The sequence below is a fragment of the Bos javanicus genome, chromosome 15, assembly GCF_032452875.1.
Source record: "Bos javanicus breed banteng chromosome 15, ARS-OSU_banteng_1.0, whole genome shotgun sequence".
Classification (NCBI taxonomy): domain Eukaryota; kingdom Metazoa; phylum Chordata; class Mammalia; order Artiodactyla; family Bovidae; genus Bos; species Bos javanicus.
The window spans coordinates 57341364-57366589 of NC_083882.1; the positions used below are offsets into that span (position 1 = coordinate 57341364).

Consider the following 25226-nt stretch of genomic DNA (forward strand, 5'->3'; position numbering starts at 1 on the left):
TCAGCCTATCATTCATTCAGTTTAGAGAAACATCAGAGCTTCTGAAGGGGTTAAGATATCACACCGGAGGTACATGTTCACCTCTATCATGAAGCCAGGAATGAAGCTCCAGCTGACTGTAGTATCACCTGGCATTCCAGGGGCCTAGCTAGATATAAAACTTGGCTGTGAAATGCTCTTTCAAAGTTGGCTGAATATCTGTAGCTGGTATGTCTTTATCGTGTTTGAGAGGAGGTCAAGTAAAACAATGTCAAATATGGAAAAACTGTAACTTCATGAATCATGAGTATTTAATAATACATGCTGTCTTTTAAATTCAGTTAAGTTATATTCTCTAATTTTGCATCTAGCATGCAGATTATTAGCTTCTAATGTTGAGTTGGTTAATGCATTGGAGTTTCCAAGTACTAATAGGCTCTAGTACAATTTTTGGAACCCTACTGATGTTTCTAATTAATGGCTTTTCATTTTTTTGGAGTAAACTACTTTGAACTGCCCCATAAAAATGTTGAGGCTATGGCAGAGTTACGTGGATGTGGTCAGTGTTTCACTGAAGACATATTTCTCCCTGTTCAAAAAAGCTATTCAGTTCAGTTCAGTTCAGTCACTCAGTCATGTTTGACTCCTTGCGATCCCATGGGCTGCGGCATGCCAGGCCTCCTTGTCTATCACCAACTCCAGGAGTTTACTCAAACTCATGTCCACTGAGTCAGTGATGCCATCCAATCATCTCATCCTCTGTCATCCCCTTCTCTTTCTGCCTTCAATCTTTCCCAGCATCAGGGTATTTTCCAGTGAGTCAATTCTTTACATCAGGTGGCCAAAGTATTGGAGTTTCAGCTTCAGTATCAGTCCTTCCAATGAATATTCAGGACTAATTTTATTAGGATGGACTGGTTTGATCTCCTTGCAGTCCAAGGGACTCTCAAGAGTCTTCTCCAAAACCAAAGTTCAAAAGCGTCAATTCTTTGGAGCTCAGCTTTCTATACAGTCCAACTCTCACATCCATACATGACTACTGGAAAAACCAAAGCTTTGACTAGACAGACCTTTGTTGGCAAAGTACTGCTTCTGCTTTTTAATATGCTGTCTAGGTTGGTCATAGCTTTTCTTCCAAGGAGCAAGCATCTTAATTTCATGGCTGCAGTCACCATCTGCAGTGCTTTTGGAGTCCCCCCACCAAAAAGTCTGTCACCGTTTCCATTATTTCCCCATCTATTTTCCATAGAGTAATGGGATCAGATGCCATGATCTTAGTTTTCTGAATGTCAAGTTTTAAGTCAACTTTTTCACTCTCCTCTTTCACTTTCAGTGGCTGACTTTATTTTTCTGGGCTCCAAAATCACTGCAGATGGTGATTGCTGCTGTGAATTTTAAAGACACTTACTCCTTGGAAGGAAAGTTATGACCAACCTAGACAGCATATTGAAAAGCAGAGACATTACTTTGCCAACAAAGGTCTGTCTAGACAAGGCTATGATTTTTCCAGTGGTCATGTATAGATGTGAGAGTTGGACGATAAAGAAGGCTGAGCACTGAAGAATTGATGCTTTTGAATTGTGGTGTTGGAGAAGACTCTTGAGAGTCCCTTGGACTGCAAGGAGATCCAACCAGTCCATTCTGAAGGAGATCAGTCCTGGGTGTTCATTGGAAGGACTGATGTTGAAGCTGAAACTCCAGTGCTTTGGCTACCTGATGTGAAGAGCTGACTCATTTGAAAAGACCCTGATGCTGGGAAAGATTGAGGGCAGGAGGAGAAGGGGACGACTGAGGATGAGATGGTTGGATGGCATCACCAACTTGATGTACATGGGTTTGGGTGGACTCCGGGAATTGGTGATGGACAGGGAGGCCTGGCTACGATTCATGGGGTCACAAAGAGTCGGACATGACTGAGCGACTGAACTGAACTGAACCATCTCTTTATGTTATCACCAAAACGTGACCCTGATGGCATACTGGAATAACAATAATTTACTGAACTCACATGCACACCTCCCTGCCTATGTTATCTTATTTTTCTTATCAGTCCTTTGGGTTGGTGTTATTATCATCTTATTTTTACAGATGAGGAACCTGATTCACCAAGAGGCAAGTTAACTTACAAAAATCATCTAACTAGCCAATGGAGAAGGCAATGGCAGCCCACTCCAGTACTCTTGCCTGGAAAATCCCATGGACGGAGGAGCCTGGTAGGCTGCAGTCCATGGGGTTGCTAAGAGTGGGACATGACTGAGCGACTTCACTTTCACTTTTTGCTTTCATGCATTGGAGAAGGAAATGGCAACCCACTCCAGTGTTCTTGCCTGGAGAATCCCAGGGACGGGGGAGCCTGGTGGGCTCTATGGGATCACACAGAGTCGGACATGACTGAAGTGACTTAGCAGCAGTAGCCAATGGAGAACAGAGGTTTCAACCCAGGAAACCTTCATCTCTTATCTCCTCTCTTAATCAGCACAATAGTAACACAGGCATTTAAGATGACAAGTGGTTAGTGAAACCCAGGGAACACCAGCTCTGCAAGATATTAATAAGTATCAGGCTGGGAGCAGCAAAAGATGGAGGAGTAACATTGCACGGTAAAATATATTTGGGAGATGATTGATTAAAGGAAACTAATCAGGTTGGGAGGTTGGGATTTTGTTGCTGTGTTTTCTTCATTTATTCTTCTAATTGTTGTCTCTGGACTTTTAATTCTTTTCATAGAGCAGCCAGGGCACCATTTCATTGCATAAACCATTCTTCCCCAGCCACATAGCTACATAGACACACACACACACACACACACACACAAAATTGTTCTGGGAAGTACTGATCCATGTAACAGTGAACGTGAAATCATAGTGTGCCGGCAATCTTGCTCATCAATCCTGGAAGTCCTGCTACTATTGCTCACCCTTCTTTTCTTGTTAGTGTACGAGAAAATGGCAAAGACAGAGCAATCCAATTAACAAGTAACTAATGCCTAATTCTACCCTTGCCCACGCTGCAGTAAAATCAGGTAACTTTGAAGTGAAATAAGCAGGGCTAATTAAGACCAATATACTTTGGGTCCAACCCACCAAAATATTCATCTTCCTAATCTTGTGCAATCAGCATTTTGCCAGTGTTATGAAATGACTCCCTCAGGAAGGGGTTTGTGTTAGATAATCAAGGCATTGGCTTTCTACAAGTTTCATAGTTCAGCTTAATGGCTTGTTTGTTGATCTTATTTCTCCAAACAGTTATGTTCAAATGTAATGATGTATGTATGTAATGATTTTGCTGTCTTTCTGCAATATTAATCTCCACTAATTTTCATCATTTTTTCCAACAGTTTCATGTTAAAATGGTATAAAAATAACTTGCACTGATGTTACCAATTTACTTACGATTACAGAAAAAAAAATGGAATTTCAGGGAAAGACATTGTTCTCTAGTTTTGAAAGCCTCACAATCACTGCAAATCTTTCCAGCTTTTTATTAAGCACATTACATAAGTCATCTTGTCTCACTTTTCAAGTTACATTCAGAATGTAACACTGCTCACCATTTGCTGCTACAAGTGCTCTACAACGTAATCCACTCTGCCACCATTTCTTGGGAGATAGTGTAATAACCTCCTAATTGGTCTCTCTGCTCCACCTCATGCTTCCTTATAATCTATTTTCTACACAGCAATTATAGGAAGCTTTAATAAAAGAAATTAAATCTCATCATTTTTCTCCTCATATTCCTCCAGCTTTCTCATTACACTTAAAATGTAAACCTCCTACTTGGCCTTCAGAGGCTGTATGAGGTATCTGGGCATGGCCATTTCCTATTGCCTCTTCCCCCTTGTTTTTCAGTTGCTCAGTCATGTCTGGCTCTTTTGTGACCCCATGGAGTAGCCACCAGGCTCCTCTGTCCATGGGATTTCCCAAGCAAAAATACTGCAGTGAGTTGCCATTTCTTTTTCCAGGGGATCTTCTGGACCCAGGGATTGAACCCATGTCTCCTATATCTCTTGCATGGTAACAGGCAGATTCTTTACCACTGAGCCACCTGGGAAGCCAATGCTGTAGCCAATTCAACCTTCTGTTCCCTATTGTTCTGATCCCAGTGCCTTCCATCGAAAGAAACCAGATTCACACAAACTTCACTTTATGTGCCCTAATCTTGATTTATTCTTCTTTTTAATACATAGAAAGTATTACCTGAAATCGGAGAAGGCAATGGCACCCCACTCCAGTACTCTTGCCTGGAAAATCCCATGGACGGAGGAGCCTGGTGGGCTCCCGTCCATGAGGTCACACAGAGTCGGACACGACTGAAGCGACTTAGCAGCAGCATTACCTGAAATTCTGTGGGTTTTTTTTTTCTTTCTCTTTCTGTTTCCAGAACATAGAGGCTTTGTTAACTTTCTTGATTCCTGTAGCCCCGAATCAAGAACGTTATTTGGCACATAGTAGGGGCTCCAATAATATATTTAGAATCCGAAAAAACGGATAAACGACACAGAGGCTATTGACATGCATATCTTTGGAGAGTTTGCTGTAGGATTCGCCCATTACTTTTCTCACCGTTATGTGATCCCTCAGTGTGATTTTCCTCATTTGTTAGAAATCATTACTGTGTTAGTTTTCTCACTGACGACCTAATCTGATTATGTTCCTCTTTTTCATTTGGGTTGACAAACCTTCTGGGAGAGCATTTAAAGAACTGATAGTCATCATTCTCCTTAAGTAGGAAGAGTATGACTTTCTAACATTACCCTTCTGTGAAGTCCTCCCTAACATTCAGAAGTTGAGATGAGGCCTTCTTTCTATTCTTATAGCACTTTGAATATGGCTTTATGTATACTTGGGCTTCCCTGGTGGCTCAGAAGGTAAAGAATCTGCCTGCAATGTGGAAGACCTGGGTTCAGTCCCTGCACTGGGAAGAGCCCCTAGAGAAGGGAACGGCTACCCACTCCAGTATTCTGGCCTGGAGAAGTCCATGGACAGAGGAGCCTGGCAGGCTACAGTCCACGGGGTCACAAAGAGCTGGACACAACTAAGCGACTTTCAGTTTTGGATTCCCCGGTGGCTCAAATGGTAGAGTCTGCCTACAATGCGGGAGACCTTGGTTTGATCCCTGGGTCGAGAAGATCCCCTGGAAAAGGAAATGGCAACCTGCTCCAGTATTCTTGCCTGGAAAATCCCAGGAATGGAGGAGCCTGGCAGGCTACAGTCCATGGTGTTGCAAAGAGTTGGACACGACCAAGCGACTTCACTTTCTTTCTACTTTCCATGCATACTCATTTTGCTAGATAACAATTGCTATTTATATCTGTCCCATTCGTGTTGCCCAGCATGCACCGTGTTTTCAGTGACAGATAGGTAGATAAATGATGATTGACTGGGTGAATATATGGAAAGATAGATGTGGGTAGAATAAACGCCAACACATTGACACAATGGAAAGTAGTTTATCCACAGAATTTCCTCAGTTGGGGGGTTGACTCAGTATAGCTCCAGCAGTACCTGTGCTGTGACTGGTTAGTGTCAGGACTTTAGAACATTGATACTGTTAGGGAGAAGCAGACAACAAAAGAATAGCAAAGAACCAGTAAATCTGGGTCTTCTACGTGTGTATGTATGTCCCTTCACTGTTCCCCTGAAACTATCACAGCATTGTAAAATGGCTATGTGTATTGTTTTAGTAACTCAGTCGTGTCTGATTCTTTGCGACACTATGGACTGTAGCCTGCCAGGCTCATCTGTCCATGGAATTTTCCAAACAAGTATACTGGAGTGGATTGCCATGCCCTTCTCTAGGGGAACTTCCCAACCCAGGGATAGAACCAGGGTCTCCTGCATTGCAGGCAGATTCTTTACCATCTGAGCCACATGGGAAGTTAATCAGCTATACCCCAATACAAAATAAAAAATTGTAAAAAGACTGGGTCTGGATCTTTACCAGCACCAAACCTCTACATTTTTACTCCAGTTTGTGTTTTTTATGTAAAATTTTGTATCTTTTCATTTTATGTATTTCTAAACTGATTTTTGTCATTTTAGTTGATTTTACTACTTTTGTCTTTTAACTTCCTTACTAGATTTATAAGTGATTAATTCACTACCTTTTCTCTGTATTTGTTTTTGCCAGTGAGATTCTTACTTACCTGTTGTCTCCAAGGGAAGAAATCTCACTTAGCACCTAGTTTCAGGTTGACTGGAGACCATGGCCTCAGACAGCTCTGTTAAAGTATGCAAATAAGTACAGTTTCTGTGGGGCTGCAATCCCAAACCCTACAGTCTTCAGACAGGAAATCTGAGGGTGGCCTTGGGAGACTGTTAACAAAAATCAGAGCTCCAGATCGGTGTGTAAGCTATTATCAAGGTGAAGTGAGGCAAAGGGGTTGCATAGGATGCTATCTCTCTACTAGTATGGAAGTACCTCCATAGACTCTAGATGTGTGGGAAAACTTAAGCCTATCCCTCAGGCTGAAGCTCCAACATAAATAAATAGGCTTTTCACAGGAAGGTGGGGATGTGTTTCAGTCTGTGATCTGTGCATTGCTCTGAGGGTAGTAGCCTGCCAAGAATTGTCTCTGATTGTCACAGTCTGGTGGAGACCAGAAACCAGCCTCTTTGGCTGCCAGGGTTACCTGATCAATAAATACCACCAATGTTCCTGTTGGCTTTCCTGAGTCAGCTGTAAGCTGGGCAGTATTGCAGGAAAATGCCTTGACTGTGTTTGCCTGTAGGTCTCAGTGATGCCATGAGAGAGTTCCTTGAAGAGCTTTGAAACATGTTCACATTTAAGTTGCTATCCTGGGATGTTATATTTGAGCCTCTTGATAACCACAAAGCAAAAATGCATAACACTGAAGACCATCATTGAACTACAAGGGGAGAATGCTCTTGTTTCCTGCTCCCAGACAGCAGGCGAGGGAGTGTCACACTGCATGAGCTTTTTACTTTCAGCAAGGCAGTGAGACAGTGCAGAGGCTGCTTTCCCCACCTGTCCTAGCAGGGCAGCAAGAGGGTTTAGCTTGCCTGCTTGTGCTAGCTTCTCTGGTAGCTCAGATGGTAAAGAATCTGCCTGCAATGCAGGAGACACAAGAGACATGAGTTCGATCTCTGGGTTGGGAAGCCACTCCAGTATTCTTGCCTGGAGAATTCCATAGACAGTCCATGGGGTCACAGAGTCAGACAGAACTGAGTGACTGACACTTGCGCTTGTGCTATCAGGATGGGTAGAGAGTGCAAAAATGGTGTCCACTAACACCTCTGTCTCTGGAGAGAGTTTCAACTGTCTCCTGCCCTTTCTGCAGATGCTTTAAAATTAGCAAGTGAATCTCCTTCACATATAGTCTAGGCACTTTTTAAACTGCTGCTGGCATGAATGAGACCACATGCAAGCCCTTTAAAAGGTGAATCTCAGTTCCATATGTCCCTTGGGTCCTTTGAATGTCTTCCCATTTATTTCCTTGCCAGGTATTTTGGGGCCTTGTCTTCTGGTGCAGATCCAAGGCTGGGGTGCCTCATGTAAGGCACAAATCCCTTGCTCCTCTGAGAAAAATACTGAACCGAGGAGATCCCTCCCTGTTGTGTCATTACGCTGAGAGTGGGGTTTTGGAAGGACTGTCAAATATGGTCTCTCCTACCTTTCTTGATGTGGTCCTTTTATCTTTTGTCATGGAGGAGCAGTTCATCTGGTTTACAGCTCTTTCTCAGAAGAAACTGATGCATATGTAACTACCCCAGAAAGAGGTGGGTCCAGCATCTTCCTATGCCACCATCTTGAACCTAATAACTGTTGTTTTAATCTTCAGCCTCAGCTACTCTGGCAGTCCTAAAACATGCTGACATTAGTAATGAATGGGAAGGTTACATAGTTGAAAGTAAGTGATCACTAATATGATCACTCACACATACTGAAAATTGTTCAAAAGTTTCACCATCCGTTTCCAGATGCTTAGGCAGTTATAATACAATGTAACAACATAATGAAATAAAATAGTATTATAATAAAGAAAAATGGCTGAGATGGAATAACTTGGTTATTAAAATTACACTTCCAGAGATGGCTCTAAAGTTTATGTTGCAATCTTAGTAGCCTCCTATATTGATCAGTCTCTTTTGTTTTGAGCTGGTGCTGGTTTACTAGCAACATTTAGAAGACTTACTGGATTCCCACTTGACTCAACAAAAGTTTTTATCATAAATCATATTATTGGTGATTGGAAAAGAGATATTTAGATTAAATTTTAAATTGTACATTGGCATACTTAAGGTAATTACATTGTTTCTTCCCCACTTAGGCTTTAAAAGGGAAGATAAGGTTTTTTTGTTTGTTCCAAATTACATAATTTGTTTTGCTGATTCTAAATATTTGAGTTGTGAATTTAAGAAAAACCAAAGGAAGGAAATATATAATTCTTCAATATTTATGTGTACAAGTCACATTTTGTTATTGTCCTTCAGTCGCTCAGTCATGTACATTTCTTTGCAACCCCATGGACTGCAGCATGCCAGGCTTCCCTGTCCTTCACTATCTCCCAGAGTTTGCTCAAACTCATGTCCATTGAGTGGATGATGCCTTCCAACCATCTCAACCTCTGTCGCCCCCTTCTCTTCCTGCTCTTAATCTTTACGAGCATCAGGGTCTTTTCCAGTGATTTAGCAATTCACGTCAGGTAGCCAAAGGATGGAGTTTCAGCTTCAGCATCAGTCCTTACAATGAATATTCAGGATTCATTTCCTTTAGGATTGACTGGTTTGATCTCCTTGCAGTCCAAGAGACTCTCAAGAGTCTTTTCCAGCACCACGGTTTGAAAGCATCAATTCTTCGGCGCTCTGCCCTTTTTATGGTCCAACTCTCACATCCATACATGACTACTGGAAAAACCATAGCTTTGACTAGATGGACCTTTGTTGGCAAAGTGATGTCTCTGCTTTTTAGTACACTGTCTAGTTTTGTCATAGATTTTCTTCCAAGGAGCAAGCATCTTTTCATTTTATAGTGGCAGTTACCATCTGCATTGATTTTGGAGCCTAAGAAAATAAAGTCTGTCACTGTTTCCATTGTTTCCCCATCTATTTGCCATGAAATGATAGGACTGGATGCCATGATCTTAGTTTTTTAATGTTGAGTTTTAAGCCAGCTTTTTCACTCTCCTCTTTTACCTTCATCAAGAGGCTCTTTTGTACCTCTTCACTTTAGACTATTCTGTTTAATCCTTGGAATGAAAAGATTTTATTACCCCAAATTTTCATATTAAGGAACTGACTCACTGCCACTCAGCTAATAAATGGCATAACCAGAATTTAAACTTGGCTTTTATGGAGCTAATATTAGTTATCCTTCCATTACATCAAGCTCTCTGCATTAACATACTAATTGATTTTCTTAAGCTTAGAGACTCTTGATTTTTGTTTGTTTGTATTTTATATAATGGATTTATTGAGTTACAATTCACCTTGACCATACAATTCACCTACTTTAAGTAGTGGGTGAAAACTCAGTGGTTTTTAGCATATTCTCAAAGATATGTACCCATCACCACAGTCAATTTTAGATCATTCCTGTCACCTCAAAAAGAAATTCCATACCTATCAGCAGTCAGGTTTTACTGTAATTCAGTAATTCAGCCCTTTTTATTGCTGAACAAAATTCTACGATATTGATTAAACCATATTTTATTTATCCATTCATGAGATTATGGACATTTGTATTGTTTTGACTTTTTCGCTATTATGAACAGTGCTTCTAGGAACATTCATGTACAATTTTTTTTGGTGAAGTTATGCTTTCATTTCTCTTGAGTATTATACCTAGAAGTAGAATGCAAGATCATGTGGTGACTCTGTTAAAAATTTTTAAGACCTGCCAGACTGTTTTCCACAACAGCTTCACCATTTTTCATTCTCATCAGCAGTATATAAAGATTCAGTTTCTCAACATTCTCATCAACACTCTTTTTTATTATATACACCCTAGTGAATATGAAGTGGTCTCATTGTGGGTTAGATTTACATTTCCCTGAGCACTAATCATGTTGAACACCTTTCATGTTATTTTTTTCCTTTGAACCTCTTGTATGTTTTTTCAAAGAAATGTCTGTTCAGATTTTTTGCCCATTTTCAAACTGGGTTGTTTGTCTATTATTCAGTTCTAAGAGTTGTACATACATATATACAAGTCCCTTATTCGATATATAAATTGCAAACATTTTCTCATATTCTGAAGGTTGTCTCTCTTTTTTGATGGTATTCTTTAAAGTACATTTTTTTAATTTTGATAAAATCCAATTGTCTACTTTTTAAGAGTGTATGTCTTTCTACCAGTCAGCTACTGGAAAGCAACAGTAGTTTCATTTGTCATAATCAAAATTACCTGTTTTCTACTATACCAGACAGATGTTAAATGTTTTTGTTTTTTGAAAGTCTGTTTTTCTTAGTTATCAAATTTACTGGATTTTAAGACACTAGCAATTGTGAAAAGCATCATCAAATTAATAATCAATTTTAGGAAATATGGACTGTTGCTCTTGTTCAGTTGCTCAGTTATGTCTGACTCTGTGACCCATAGACTGCAGCATGCCATGGTTCCCGGTCCTTCACTGTCTTCTGGAGTTTTCGCAAACTCATGTCCATTGACCCGATGATGCCATCCAACTATCTCATCCTCTGTTTTCCCCTTCTCTTCCAGAACTCAATTTTTCCCAGCATCAGGGTCTTTTCCAGTGACTTGGCTCTTTGCATCAGGTGGCCAGAGTATTGGAGCTTCAGCTTCGTCATCAGTCCTCCCAATGAATATTCAGAGTGGATTTTCTTTAGGCTTGACTAGTGTGATCTCCTTGCTGTCCAAGGGACTCTCAAGGGTCTTCTTCAGCACCACAATTCAAAAGCATCAATTCCTTGGTGCTCAGTCTTCTTTACGGTCCAACATGGACTATTGACCCCATCCTGATTTCAGAAATGCTAAAATGTGGGGGAAAAGCATCTTAAGACAATGAAATATATATGGTATTGTATTTTGGTACTGTTGAAATTATTCAGTTTGTTTGAAATTTAAATGATCTTTACCACGTGGGGCATATTTCACACAAACACAAGGATCTGTGTCCTCGATAAGAACCAAAACACATTAGTAGGTTTTGTTTATATTTCAGATAATTCTTCTAATGGAAGAGGGATTCACTTTATTAATCATATGCAATGTGGTCCTCTTCATTGTCACAGATGTTTATTGGCGTTAATACCAACGGCAGTTTTTTTTTTTTAATTCTTCTATTTATGATACGCATAAACTTCTGGCAAGAATAGTAGAAAAAGGTCTAGGGTGAGGGGAAAACTACCATTGTTCTGTCAAAATAAGAAAATGTTTCACATTCTTAACATATTGTAGTTGTCACTTTTTGTCCTTAAGTTTGCATAGTATCACAGAAGTTTCATCATAAGGGAAAGTATATTTGAAATGAAATATATCAAAATTAAGAAAAACAAATTTTAACTTAATATTATATTTTAAACATTTCTATAAGTTTTCAGTCTGTAAAATTAGCCATTTAACAGTTGGAAAATATTGCCACATATAAGTGTACCATCTACTCATCAATTTATTCAACAGATACTAAGTGCTTCAGATCAGATCAGTCGCTCAGTCGTGTCTGACTCTTTGCAACCCCATGAATCGCAGCACGCCAGGCCTCCCTGTCCAACACCAACTCCCAGAGTTCACTCAGACTCACGTCCATCGAGTCAGTGATGCCATCCAGCCATCTCATCCTCTGTCGTCCCCTTCTCCTCTTGCCCCCAATCCCTCCCAGCATCAGAGTCTTTTCCAATGAGTCAACTCTTTGCATGAGGTGGCCAAAGTACTGGAGTTTCAGCTTTAGCATCATTCCTTCCAAAGAAATCCCAGGGCTGATCTCCTTCAGAATGGACTGGTTGGATCTCCTTGCAGTCCAAGGGACTCTCAAGAGTCTTCTCCAACACCACAGTTCAAAAGCATCAATTCTTTAGCGCTCAGCCTTCTTCACAGTCCAACTCTCACATCCATACATGACCACAGGAAAAACTATAGCCTTGACTAGACGAACCTTTGTTGGCAAAGTAATGTCTCTGCTTTTCAATATGCTGTCTAGGTTGGTCATAACTTTCCTTCCAAGGAGTAAGCGTCTTTTAATTTCATACGAGATGCTAAACAGTAAGCTAAATAATGTGTATGAAGCAGTGAACAAAACAATCAGCTCACCAATAGCACTTAAAGTGGGAAGAGACAGATGATCATCTATCAGTACTCTCTCTCTACATATATACTTTTTTCTTTGTCCTTTATATAAGCACCAACACAAATATATGCATGTAGAGAAGGCAATGGCAACCCACTCCAGTGTTCTTGCCTGGAGAATCCCAGGGATGGGGGAGCCTGGTGGGCTGCCGTCTATGGGGTTGCAGAGTCGGACACGACTGAAGTGACTTAGCAGCAGCAGAGCATGTACATATTCATTATATATATATATATATATACACACACACACATATGTGCATATGCAGATGATATATATATATATATACATATATATAGGATAAACATATACCACGTTTATAAAATTATGCTTTGTGCTAAATCAACACAATTTGCTTAAGGAGCAGACATGGTGATAAGAGAAAATGAGGAGTCAGAATTCTGGCCTGTGTTGATGGAAGAATTGAGTTGCTGTTTATTAAGGTGGCAATGGTTTCTATACTTTAGTGCCCATAGGCTTGTTGAACATGCTTGTGAAAATAGATTTTCTTTCTTTCAGATTATGACTTTAGGAATACCCTCCAGTCTTTCTGTTAAAACATATTGACACGTTTTGTTCCTAAAGTTTACTTATTATGTTGGTACTTGAGATCGAACCCATGTCTCCTGCATCTCCTGCACTGGCAGATAAATTCTTTACCACTGCATCACCTGAGAAGCCCTTACCTAAGTCTTGGGAAACATTATAGCATGTTCACAAACATCAGCTTTGGCATCAATCGGGATGTGTTTGATGTACCCCTTTGGAGAAGGAAACGGCAACCCACTCCAGTATTCATGCCTGGAAAATCCCATGGACCGAGGAGCCTGGTGGGCTACAATCCATGGGGTTGCAAAGAGTCGGACGTGACTGAGCAACTTCTGTGTGTGTGTGTGTGTGTGTGTTAATGGTTCAGCAACTTTGCCATGCTACTTAATTTGCATATGCCTTAGTTTATTTATCATTGTGTAGATAAAAACCATACACACTACTAGAGTTGTTATAAGGATTAAAGGAAATTATATGTGTAAAGTTTCTGGCTCTTAGTATACGCTCAGCAAATATTAGCCATCCATGAGTGATAGCTATTATTAATAGGTACACAGGTATAGGTCAAATGTCTGCTGCTGCTGCTGCTAAGTCGCTTCAGTTGTGTCCAACTCTGTGCGACCCCATAGACGGCAGCCCACCAGGCTCTGCCGTCCCTGGAATTCTCCAGGCAAGAACACTGGAGTGGGTTGCCATTGCCTTCTCCATTGTGTGAAAGTGAAAAGTGAAAGTGAAGTAGCTCAGTCGTGTCCGACTCGTATCGACCCCATGGACTGCAGCCTACCAGGATCCTCCATCTATGGGATTTTCTAGGCAAGAGTACTGGAGTGGCTTGCCATTGCCTTCTCCGGGTCAAATGCCTAGAGCATGTTAATGTAATTGGTAGTTAAGTATATCCTAAGGTATATAATGATCTGTTCATTCTTAGTTTATACTGTGACTAATAACTTGATACTGCTAGCTATGCCTCACATGCCATATGTGATAGTAGATTTTAAGCATTACTAATAAAAGAAACTAATGCATTAGTATAAATAAAATTTTTTGTTACAATACTGAGTCACATGACTGAAGTCTTGAAAGAACTATGTATAGTTTTCTGTGTTAAAATTTGTTAATAGGTTAGCGACAGATTGAATAAAATAATTACAATAATTTCATTGGATTTATTTGAAAAGACTAAATATTTAGGAATCTGTTTTTTAATTTGGAGAGCTCTTTGTATCACCTAGAACACAAAGTCTGTGGAATTGTCACCAGTTCTTGGTGATGCTTGCAACCATCATGGGTATTTTCTATTTTATACTCATTTACATTGATTCTAGCTTGCTCATTATTCATATAATATGCACATATAGTTTCTTATATGTGTTACCCTTTTTGATTTTTCCAGTGGTAATTACCATATTTCAATGTTTTGCTCCTTTTTTGCTGTTGTGGTTTCATTTCAATCTCCTAATACTTTTTAATCTTTCTTGTAAAATTTGTTAGCATTTCTTATATGATTTCTTAGACTTCTTATTCTTTTAAGTCAAGTTCATATTTATAAAACAGCAATTTAAAAAAATGACCAAAAATCTGTAGTCTTTTTAATTAAGCAAATAAATGTGTAAAATTTGCCTTAAAAAGCAAAATTGTACTGAATTCTTACAAATATCTCTATTTTCAAGTTCAAAAGAGATAACAGCCAGTTGCATTTGCATGACTTTAACTTTGTTTTCAAAATGTTTAAGTACACTAAATGACAGAGATGCATTTTATTTTTTCTGAAAGTTACTGGCAAGATTCTGTATTATTACCTTTTTTTGCTTATTTATTGGATATATGGGTCATATAAAAATGATACTTGGTTAAACCTTGAGAAAACATGGGAAAAAAGAGGTTATTATATTTAAGGAGAAAAAAAAGAAAGAAGGATAAAAATGGATGTAATTTTCTCTTTTTCTTTTCTAGACCTAGGAAAAGATAAGGATTACACGGATGAATCGGAGCATGCTAATTATGATCGATCTCGCCTCATTAAAGACTTTGTTCCTAAAAATAATTCTGAACCGAAGCCCAGATTACCTAAGGTAATGCAAACTAAATGATCTCTAAGTCACTGGGGACTCTAACATCTAAATCCATACAGTTCTTTTGAATTTCAGTTGATATTTCCTGGAGAGAATAAGGCTGCACAGGACTAAAACTGAAAAGTTATGTGTAGACATCATATCCATTTATATTGTCAAACAGAATTTTATAAACATTCTGAAGCATAAAATTATTCAGTAATTTTTTAGAGGTTTATTCCATCTTCTTGTTTTTTGAAGGACACCATGGTTTAATGAGAACATGAATTTTATTATCAAGTGGGCCAATATTTGAATTGCAGTTCCAATACTTATAGTTGTGGTAACTTGAGCAAGTCAATCAAACTCACTTAGCCTTGTTTTCATCATTTGTAAAATTATAATCATGTTGTCAGCTTGACAAATTTTTTGTTTTTCTTCAAGTTTTGTTGAGATATAATTGACACAGTGCTTTATAAGTTTAAGGTATACAGTATAATTATTTGACTTACATACATCATGAAATGATTACCAGAATAAGTTGAGTGAACATTCATCGTCTCATATAGATACAAAATCAAAGAAACAGAAATACATATAAATATATATATATATATATATATAGTTCTTATAATAAGAACTCTTAGAATTTACTCTTAACAACTTCCATAAACAGCATACAGCAATGTTCATTATATTTACTATGTGTATCATCCATGGGGTCGCAGAGAGTCGGATACGATTGAGTGACTTTCACTTTCATTTTTCACCATATAAAGATATAATGTAGTTATTGACTCCATTGCCCACACTGTGTATTTCATACCCACGACTCAGTTATTTTGCAACTGGAAGTCTGTAGCTTTTCATCTCCCTTACTTCTTTCCTCCCCTCCTCACCCTCCTCTCTGGCCATCACCTGTTCACTTGTCTGTCCTCTCTGTCTATAATTCTGTTTTATATTTATCCTCTTATTCCCTTTTTTAGATTCGACATGTAAGTGAAATCATACAGTGTTTTTCTTTCTTTCTCTGCCTGACTTACTTCAGTAAGCATAATGCCCTCTGGGTCTCTAGGTCCTTCCATGTTGTCACAAATGGCAAGATTTTATTGTTTTTATGGCTGAGTAATATTCCATATGGGCTTCCCTGGTGGCTCAGAAGTAAAGAATCTGCCTGCCAATGCAAGAGATGTGGGTTCAGGCCCTCAGCTGGGAAGATCCCCTGGAGAACCTTTTTAGTTTGTTGATAGTTTCCTTCACTGTGCAAAGGATTTTTAATGTAATGTAGTCCCATTTGTTTATTTTTTGCTTTTGCTTCTCTTGTCTAAGGAGACATATGTAGAAAATATCATTGAGATTAATGTCAAAGAGCATGCGGCCCATATTATCTCCTAGAAGTTTCATGGTTTTGGGTTTGCATTTACATCTTTAATCCATTTCTAATTTACTTTTGTGAATGGTGTGAGAAAGTAGTCCAGTTTGACCTTTTTGTATATAGCTGTTTGGTTTTACCGACGTCCTTCACTGCAGAGACTGTCTTTTCCCGTTGTCTGTTGTTGCCTCCCCTGTCACAGATTCATTGTTCTGTTCCACTGATGCATGCGTTTGTTTTTGTGCCAGTAACATGTGGTTTTGGTTACTTTAACTTGTAGTATAGTTTGAGATCATAAAGCACGATTCCTCTAGGTTTGTTCTTCTTTCTCAAGATTGTTTCTGGGTATGTGGGGGTCTTTTGTATTTCCATACAAATTTTAGAATTATTTGTTCTGCTACTGCTGCTAAGTCACTTCAGTCATGTCCAACTCTGTGCGACCCCATAGATGGCAGCCCACCAGGCTCCCCCGTCCCTGGGATTCTCCAGGCAAGAACACTGGAGTGGGTTGCCATTTCCTTCTCTGATGCATGAAAGTGAAAAGTGAAAGTGAAGTCGCTCAGTCATATCTGATTCTTCACGACCCCATGGACTGCAGCCTACCAGGCTCCTCCATCCATGGGATTCTCCAGGCAAGAGTACTGGAGTGGGTTGCCATTGCCTTCTCCGTTATTTGTTCTAGTTGTCTGAAAAATGCCATTGGTATTTTGATAGTGATTGTGTTGAATCTGTGGAAGGCCTTGGGTAGTATGATCATTTTACCATTATTAATTCTTTCAGTCCATAAGTATGGTACTAATGTATCTTTCCATCTGTTTATCTGGTCTTTAGTTGCTTTCATCAGTGTCAGTTTTGCAAGTATGTCTTTTACCTCCTTAGATAGTCTTATTCCTAGATGTTTAATTTTTTTTGATGCAACTGCAAATTTGATTTTTTAAAAAAATTTCTGTTTCTGGTAGTTTTTTTGTTGTTAGTATATAGAAATACAACATATTTCTGTACATTAATTTGTAGCCTACAGCTTTACAAAATTTCATATCATCTGCAAATAGTGACAGTTTTATTTCTTCCTTTCCATTTTGGATTCTTTGTGCCTATTTTTATTCTCTGATTGTTGTGGCTAGAACTTCCAATACCATGTTAAATAAAAGTGCTGAGAATTATCAGCCTTCTCTTGTCCCTGAACAAAAGCTTTCAGCTTTCCACTGTTGAGTATGATGTTAACTGTGGGTTTGTCGTATATGTTGAAATATGTTCCCTGTATACTTGTTTTGATGGGAGTTTTTATCATAAATGGATGTTGAATTTTGTCAAATAACTTTTTCTGCATTTATGGAGCTGATTATATAATCCTTATTTTTCAGTTTGTTAATGTGGTGTATCACACTGATTTGCAGATTTTGAAACATTATGAAAGGTTTCCATAACAACTTGGATGTTGAGAGTATTGTGTGGAAACTATAATTCATCAACAAATCACTGGGTTGGGGTTCAGTTTTAAAAATCTCTTGTTCCAGAAATCCCACCATCCCTCAAAATTCTTTTGTGGGTTCTTCAAAGTATGTGAATAAAGTCATCCAGCACCAAATACCATCATCCCCTTTTGATGCTTTCCAAGACAAATATTGACTCAGTCCAACTTCACTTCATTTTTTCTTAAATTGCTTATTGATTAAAGTGGGAATACCTTAGTAAAAGAAATTTGGATGTTAATATAAGGAATGACTTAACTTTTAGTTGTCACTGCATGGACAATAACTGATAATCATTTCCTTGAAAATATCTTTTTCTGTGATATTTGATTTGGTTTGGCCTGGATTAATTTTACAAATCCCTTCATTTGTCACCATCAGTGTGTTAGTGACAAAATATGGCACAATTTAAATCTTACTGTTATATTGATTCTGAGCTGTAATAAGTAGACACAGAAATAAATATTTGTGCCTGGTTTATTCATTCATCTTTGGTTTGGTTTTGTTAAGTAAGGATACTACTTTGTGCTGATATTTCTTGTCTTCACTAATCAGTAGTTTATCTCCCAATGTTTACTTCATCTGCCTCTCTATGTACTATCTGATTGGTCCTGTGGATGTTTGGAGAGTCGAGTGGCTCAATGGTCAAGAATCCACTTGCCAATGCAGGAGACACAGGTTCAACCTCTGGGTTGGGAGGATTCCCTGGAGAATGAAATGGCAACCCACTCTAGTATTCTTGCCTGGGAAATCCCCTGGACAGGGGAGCTTGGTGGGCTACAGCCCATGGGGTCACGAAGAGTTGGACATGATTTAGCAACTGAACAATAACAAACAACAACTATCTCTAAAGCATTGTTCCAAGAGACTTGAGCCTGAGAGAAGCCATAAGAAAAACTGAGGAAAAGCAGATATTCTACCTTAAGATACTTTGAGCACCAATGAGTAGGGACACAAACATGATACGCTTAAAATAATTAAAAAATGAATTAAAATTAAATAAAATTTGTGTTATCTGCTTCTTTAAAAATTAGCACATGCCACCATGTTTTCTTCCCTTTATGATTTCAGTCTCTTCATTCTAATGCTTTCCTTCCCTCCTCTTTGGGCTTCCCTGGTAGCTCAATCAGTAAAGAATCTGCCTACAGTGCAGGAGATCTAGGTTCGATCCCTGGATCGGGAAGATCCACTGGAGAAGGAAAAGGCAAATCACTCCAGTATTCTTGCCTGGAAAATCCCATGGAAAGAGGAGCCTGGTGGGCTATAGTCCATGGGATCACAAGAGTTGGACTTGACTTAGCAACTAAACCACCGCCACCAATGATACCTTCCACTCCATTTCTGCTCAACAGTCACCAATTCCCAAATCTCTAAACTAGACTTGAACTTTAGAATATTCAAGTTAAGAAGAAATAATTAAACCTGCATACATATTTTGGTTTTTTGACAGCAAAATAAGAGAATGATGTATAATGATGGTAGTATACCACAGTCATCCAGTCCAGTCATCCTAACCTAAAGTCCTGTTAGTTCTATTACACTTCTAGTCAAATTTGAAAATGTAGTGCATCACCTAGAGGCTTTTGGATTCACTCTTCTAGCTTCTATGAAAATATGCCCACTTTCTTCCATTTTATAGGTTAAGGTGTAGCACAAGTCCAACTTGAATAAATAGTTTTATTCCAAAAGAAGAAAAAAGATGTTTAAAATACATTTAGCTAGGCTACTTGCTTGCAAAGCTTATCTATAAATGAAAGGCAAAATAATCTTCTTAGGTGTATTCTTTGTGTACATTTATCAGAGAGAACCTCAAAAAAGCAATGACCTATATATCTATTGTTTGAACAAGCATCTGAATAACCTTAGTTTATAACTCTGCTGTTGCTGTTCAGTCTCTCAGTCATGTCCGACTCTTTGTGCCCCAAGGACTGCAGCATGCCAGGCTTCCCTTCAGTATTTACCTTCAGTATCTACCAGGAGTTTGGTCCAACCCATGTCCATTCCGTCGGTGATGCCATCCAACCATGTCATCCTCTGTCGTCCCTTTCTCCTCCTGCCCTCAATCTTTCTCAGCATCAGGGTCTTTTCCAATGAGTCAGCACTTTGTACCAGGTGGCCAAAGTATTGGAGCTTCAGCTTCAGCATCAGTCCTTCCAATGAATATTCAGGACTGATTTCCTTTAGGACTGACTGGTTGGATCTCCTTGCAGTCTGGACTCTCAAGATTCCAGCACTGCAGTTTGAAGGCATCAATTCTTCGGTGCTCAGCTTTTTTATTTTTCAGCTCTCACATCCATACATGACTACTGGAAAAACAATAGCTTTGACTATTCAGACCTTTATAGGCAAAGTAATGTCTCTGCTTTTTAATATGCTGTCTAGGTTTGTCATTGCTTTTATTCCAAGGAGCAAATGTCTTTTAACCTCCTCTTTAACCTTCAGCAAGAGGCTCTTTAATTCCTCTTCACTTTCTGCCACAAGGGTGGTGTCATCTGCATATCTGAGGTTATTGATATTTCATCCCATCATTAAATAATATGCATATATATGTGTGTATGTGTATGTACATATATTTTAAGTTGGCTCTTAGGAAATTGACAACATTCATTCACTTGTGACCTACAAAATAGCAACTTTCATATGGTTCAAATTAGCATGTATTGATCTCTGTGTATCTAGTTGTATGGCTGAAGATCTGTGCATTATGTTATTTGCTTGGGATAACTGTACTGGTTGCAACCTGTCCCATGGATATTATACAGTGTAACTGATATTTTATTTCTTCACAAAAGTTATTCAATTACATTTTAGAGATGAAAAAACAAGTTTATAAAAAGTCAGCAGAAAGGGAACAAAGATTCACAGAGGAAAATGATTCCTAATGTAAACTACATTGTAAATCATGACAAGTGTTAGATTACAGAAAACAAATAAAAATTTCTAACAAGATTTGCCATCAGCTATAAAACTAGGTTCTAGGAAATAACTCCAAATGTGTCAAAGTGGTGTCTTACATTGAATTTATGAGGACTCCCTGTTGAGTTTATCAATAGTAAAAACAAATAAATAAATATAGAAATCCATCTGACTAGTTTACTGGTTATTGTATAGGCAGACTATACATCTGCTTGAGAATTTGTTTTGAGAGCCATTGTACAAACATTCCCTGAATGATCTTGAGTCAGTGTGGTGAATTTTGCTTTGACGATATATCCACTGCTTCTGATAATTTTGCAAGTCAAATATATCTGTAAGATACTATAGTTTGCACTAGAATTATCTTCAGTAAGATGAATTATTTCTTTAGAATGTTTTCTTTAAGTTATTAACTTTAGGCATGTATCATTTACACTAAAAGTCTTTAATATTTCAGAGATTAAACTCATGTGATACTGATATCTAATATGATAAAATGATATTGATAAGTTAACAGGACATAGTTTTAATTTATTTTTAACCCACTCTGTCCCGCAGGACAGAGGACAAAGAAAGATGGCAAATATGGACAGGTCTTGCTATCCATGTAGTGGGATGCAGTTCAGGAGGTGGGCATGCATATAAACGAAGAAAGCTAAGAGGCTTTAGAAATTAGAGATGATACTAGATATGGGATAAGTCTAGATTTATCTAGCCTCAAGCTCTATAATAAAAGCTGTATTTAAATATCTCTGGGGCTTTGCAGTAGCTACAAAATTGGCCACAGCCCTTCCCTTTTCCCTATACCTACAATATTTTCAATGGAACTTTGCAGGTTCTCTCATCCAAGAGGTACACTCTTACTGGACTGGCCTCGGGCTTTGCTTTGATCAATAGATTGCCTGCAGAAGTGACCATGTCCCAGTGCTGAACCTTGAACTTGAAAGATCTTGCATTCCCATTATTCCCTCTTGGGACTCTGCCTCCATCATAGGAATGTCAGAGCCATCCTGCAAGAGGATAATAAGGCCGTGTGGACTGAAACCTAGGGAGTCCAGTTGTCCCCGCTGACACAGAGACGTGAAAGAATCCAGCTAGAACCCACAGAAGGTCTAGCTGAGACTGGGAGAACTACACAACTGGGCCCAGGCTGCTCACAGATTCCTGAGCTAAATAAAAAGTATTTGGGGCTGGTTTATTTATCCACAATAGATATTGGAGCCATAAATGTTAGAGGGTAGCGTATTTGCTGGCACCAATGATTGTAAATGTAAAGTGAATTCTTTCTCACTGGAAAGGGAACATGTGCAAAATTGTCCCTGAGTTTTCCACACATACCCATGTTATCCATTTAATTCTATAGAGCCCAAGAATATCTTAATGTCATAACCTAAATCATGAGAAATCTAGGGCTCTAACATTTTCTTAAATTATCTTTTTTTAATAAAACTCTATTTACAAAAGTAGTTTTTTTGTACCTTTGTATCAGTGAAGAATTCCAAGATTACCTTCCATTAAACCATATGTATATTGTTAGTAATGTTCCAAACACCCATTAAAATTGGTGAGGAACTAGCTTTTTTAAAGGCAAGTTTATTTCCTTTCTAACATTTTGACAAAAAGACTGTGTCACATATATGTAGACAAGAAAAATGAGGGAGAAAATTAATAATGTGATGCGAGAAAAGAAGCAATTCTATGGATTTATAGACTGGAGCACCTGGGCAGACTGCAAGCAAAGTTTTGGAGGAGAGAGGGATTCTTTTTAAGATTATTTCAGTAAATATTCCTCTCTCTGTCTCATTAGTATAGAGAGAATTATGAATAACACATGATGATAAGGTCCTATAACCAACTGGATGGTTCTGAGAAACAAAATCCCTTTCTGCATCAAGGAATCATATACTTCATACCAGTGGAGACTTCTTGATGTGGACAGTTTACAGAAAATGTCTGTGATTAATCTAGGTTAAAAGGAACGAAGCTGTGAAGCAGAATCAGTGGCTTGTGTACTAGGCATTAATGAAGAGTTTACTGCTGCTACTGTCCCTCAGGATGCCAAAAATAACTATAGAAGTTGCTAATAATATCTGAGAATATATATCTATATTTCAAATTATAGTGACTCCCCCTCTTAAGAGACTTTGGGTATCATATTAGACAGAAAAGGGGTTATAGACCAGGAAAATCTTGATATGAATATTTTAGCAGTTCATTAAATTTGAATCACAAGGCCATTCAATTTGACTGTCTACTGGCATTGGCAGATGGTGTTCATCTTTAACTAAATTGGTAACAGAAATAGTTTTCTGTTAACGCTGGAGAAGCACAGATCATATAATGGTGATGGTGAGCCCGATGGTCTCTATGGTCTTCTACAGTGTACCTTTCCCATGGACATTGGCAGTTGTTAACTCAATTCAATGGTTCTTTGTCTCCAAATAATGTATAGGTGTTAATATTCTGAATTTGCACACTTTGCCCCAGTAATTGTAAGATAATGTTATTTTAAAATACAAGGTAAATGACTAAACTTGACCTAGTATGGCTGTTTCAGCTAATGAGTATACATGAAATTAAATACTAATTATTTGCATTTATTGAGATAGTTTCTAAAGAAAATGCTAATATTTCCCTAACTTAGGACTTGAGATAATACTTGTTTATATTTAATAATTTCATCGTGGGAAACTGTACCCTAAATATTTAATTTTTATGTAAACCATGGGACATGCAGGAAATCATTTTGGTTTCTTAATGTTTTTGCCGGTATTTTAAATTTATATTCTTCCCTAGTTTTAAAAAGACTCCTTTTTAATCAGTCTAACAAATAACTGATCTTGTCTGCAGACTCTTTGATACTGAGGAGAGCATTATCTTCCCTGTGGCCATAGAAGGCATGTCCCTCTATTGTGCTGTTTAATCACTTACCTTGACCCTTAAAGCCCTCATCAGAAAATGATGAGGGTGTGTTCTATACTTGCTAATTGCTAGTGTTTATTTTCCCTAAGATTTAGCATAAGATTTTCTAGAACCCCTCCACATTATCTATGAGTTGTTTAAACCCTAATGTGTTCATGTTTTCGTGTATGTATTGTGATAAAAATATCATTTCAAATTGTAAAGACATCAATCTTTTGAAAAAATGTGCAAATGTTCTCACAGTAACTGATCAGTAATTTGGAAGAGGTTAAAATGTTTTCAGGCTTCCTAGGTGGTGCTAGTGGTAAAGACCCCTTCTGCCATCACAGGAGACATAAGAGATGTGGGTTTGATCCCTGGGTCGGGAAGATCCCCTGGAGAAGGGCATGGCAACCAATCCAGTATTCTTGCCTGGAGAATCCCACAGATAGAGGAGCCTGGTGGGCTACAGTCAGTAGGGTAGCATAGAATCAGACACGACTTAGTACGCATGCAAAATGTTTTCAGATGCCTACCTCACATCTTACACCAAAATGAGTTGAAGAACTAAATAGTTAACCAATTCAAAACTGTATGTGTAAAAATAAAACAAGCTTTTTTTTTTTTCCTAATCACAGACTGGAAAAATGTCTTCTGTAAAGGGATTTTCTACACAAGCAACAAAATTAATCATGGAAATCTTGATGGAGTTGACTAGATACTTACTAGTATCAAAATTACAATAGCATTAAGAAGAAAGAGGAACACATGTATACCTGTGGCGGATTCATTTTGATATTTGGCAAAACTAATGCAATTATGTGAAGTTTAAAAATAAAATAAAATTAAAAAGAAAAAAAGAAAAAAAAAAGAAGAAAGAGATAAACTTAAGATTCTACATATAGAATATACTAGAATATACCAAAGTTTGGTTCATATTCTTAGTCTACAAAGACATCATAGTAATATAATTGATAAATGCACAAGTAAAAAAATCATTAAAAAACAATACAGTTTTAACATGTAAAGTGATTAGCAGTGATTAGCAGAACTAGTAATTGCAGAAATACAAAAGTAAGCAATTTTTTAAACCAAATTATAATTTAAAAAATAAAACTCAGAATTGATACTACAGACTGTCACTTTAATTTTTTATTGGTAGATATGTATGTTGATCCAAATTTTCTGGAAAGTAATTTGACAATAACAATTAAAAACCTTAAAATAATCTTTCCTTTGACCCACTTCTAGGAACTTATTCAGAGAATGTAATTAGATGTTAGCCCAAATAATTGTTTAAAGATGTTTCTCACACTGTAATTTGTAAGGGAATTGTGGGGGAGGGAATATAAAGTGCTTAAATGTTCAAGAGTAAAAAATGAAATTAAAAGCAGTAATGCCTTTAAATAAGGTGATAAAAAATGAGTCCCCAGTTATTTAAGGATGATGTGAAATAATCACAGTGTATAATTACATAATAAGAAAATGGTTCTAAAAAACAGTATATGCAGTTTGATACCATCTATATACAAGTAATATAGCTCTTTTTCATAAATAAAATTATTAGCATTGTGTACAAAAAATTAAACTGGTCAAATTCACATGACTTAAAGTTTATTTCACATATTCTTATATGTAAGCTATTAAGTATTACACTATTATAATTCCTATTTTAAAAAATCTCACACAGCTAGTAAATGGGCAGATGCAGAATTTAAAATAAG

At 37.8% G+C, this 25226-nt stretch overlaps 1 protein-coding gene across 5 annotated transcripts in view; it reads left to right on the top strand.

The window, feature by feature from the left end:
- The window catches only part of ANO3 (anoctamin 3), a 446396-nt gene that overhangs the window by 235868 nt on the left and 185302 nt on the right, over positions 1-25226 (top strand). For all 5 annotated transcript variants that reach the window (XM_061380965.1, XM_061380964.1, XM_061380963.1 and 2 more), the window contains one exon: positions 14744-14862. In XM_061380965.1, the coding sequence (XP_061236949.1) occupies positions 14744-14862 (119 nt within the window). The remainder of the gene's footprint in view (positions 1-14743; positions 14863-25226) is intronic.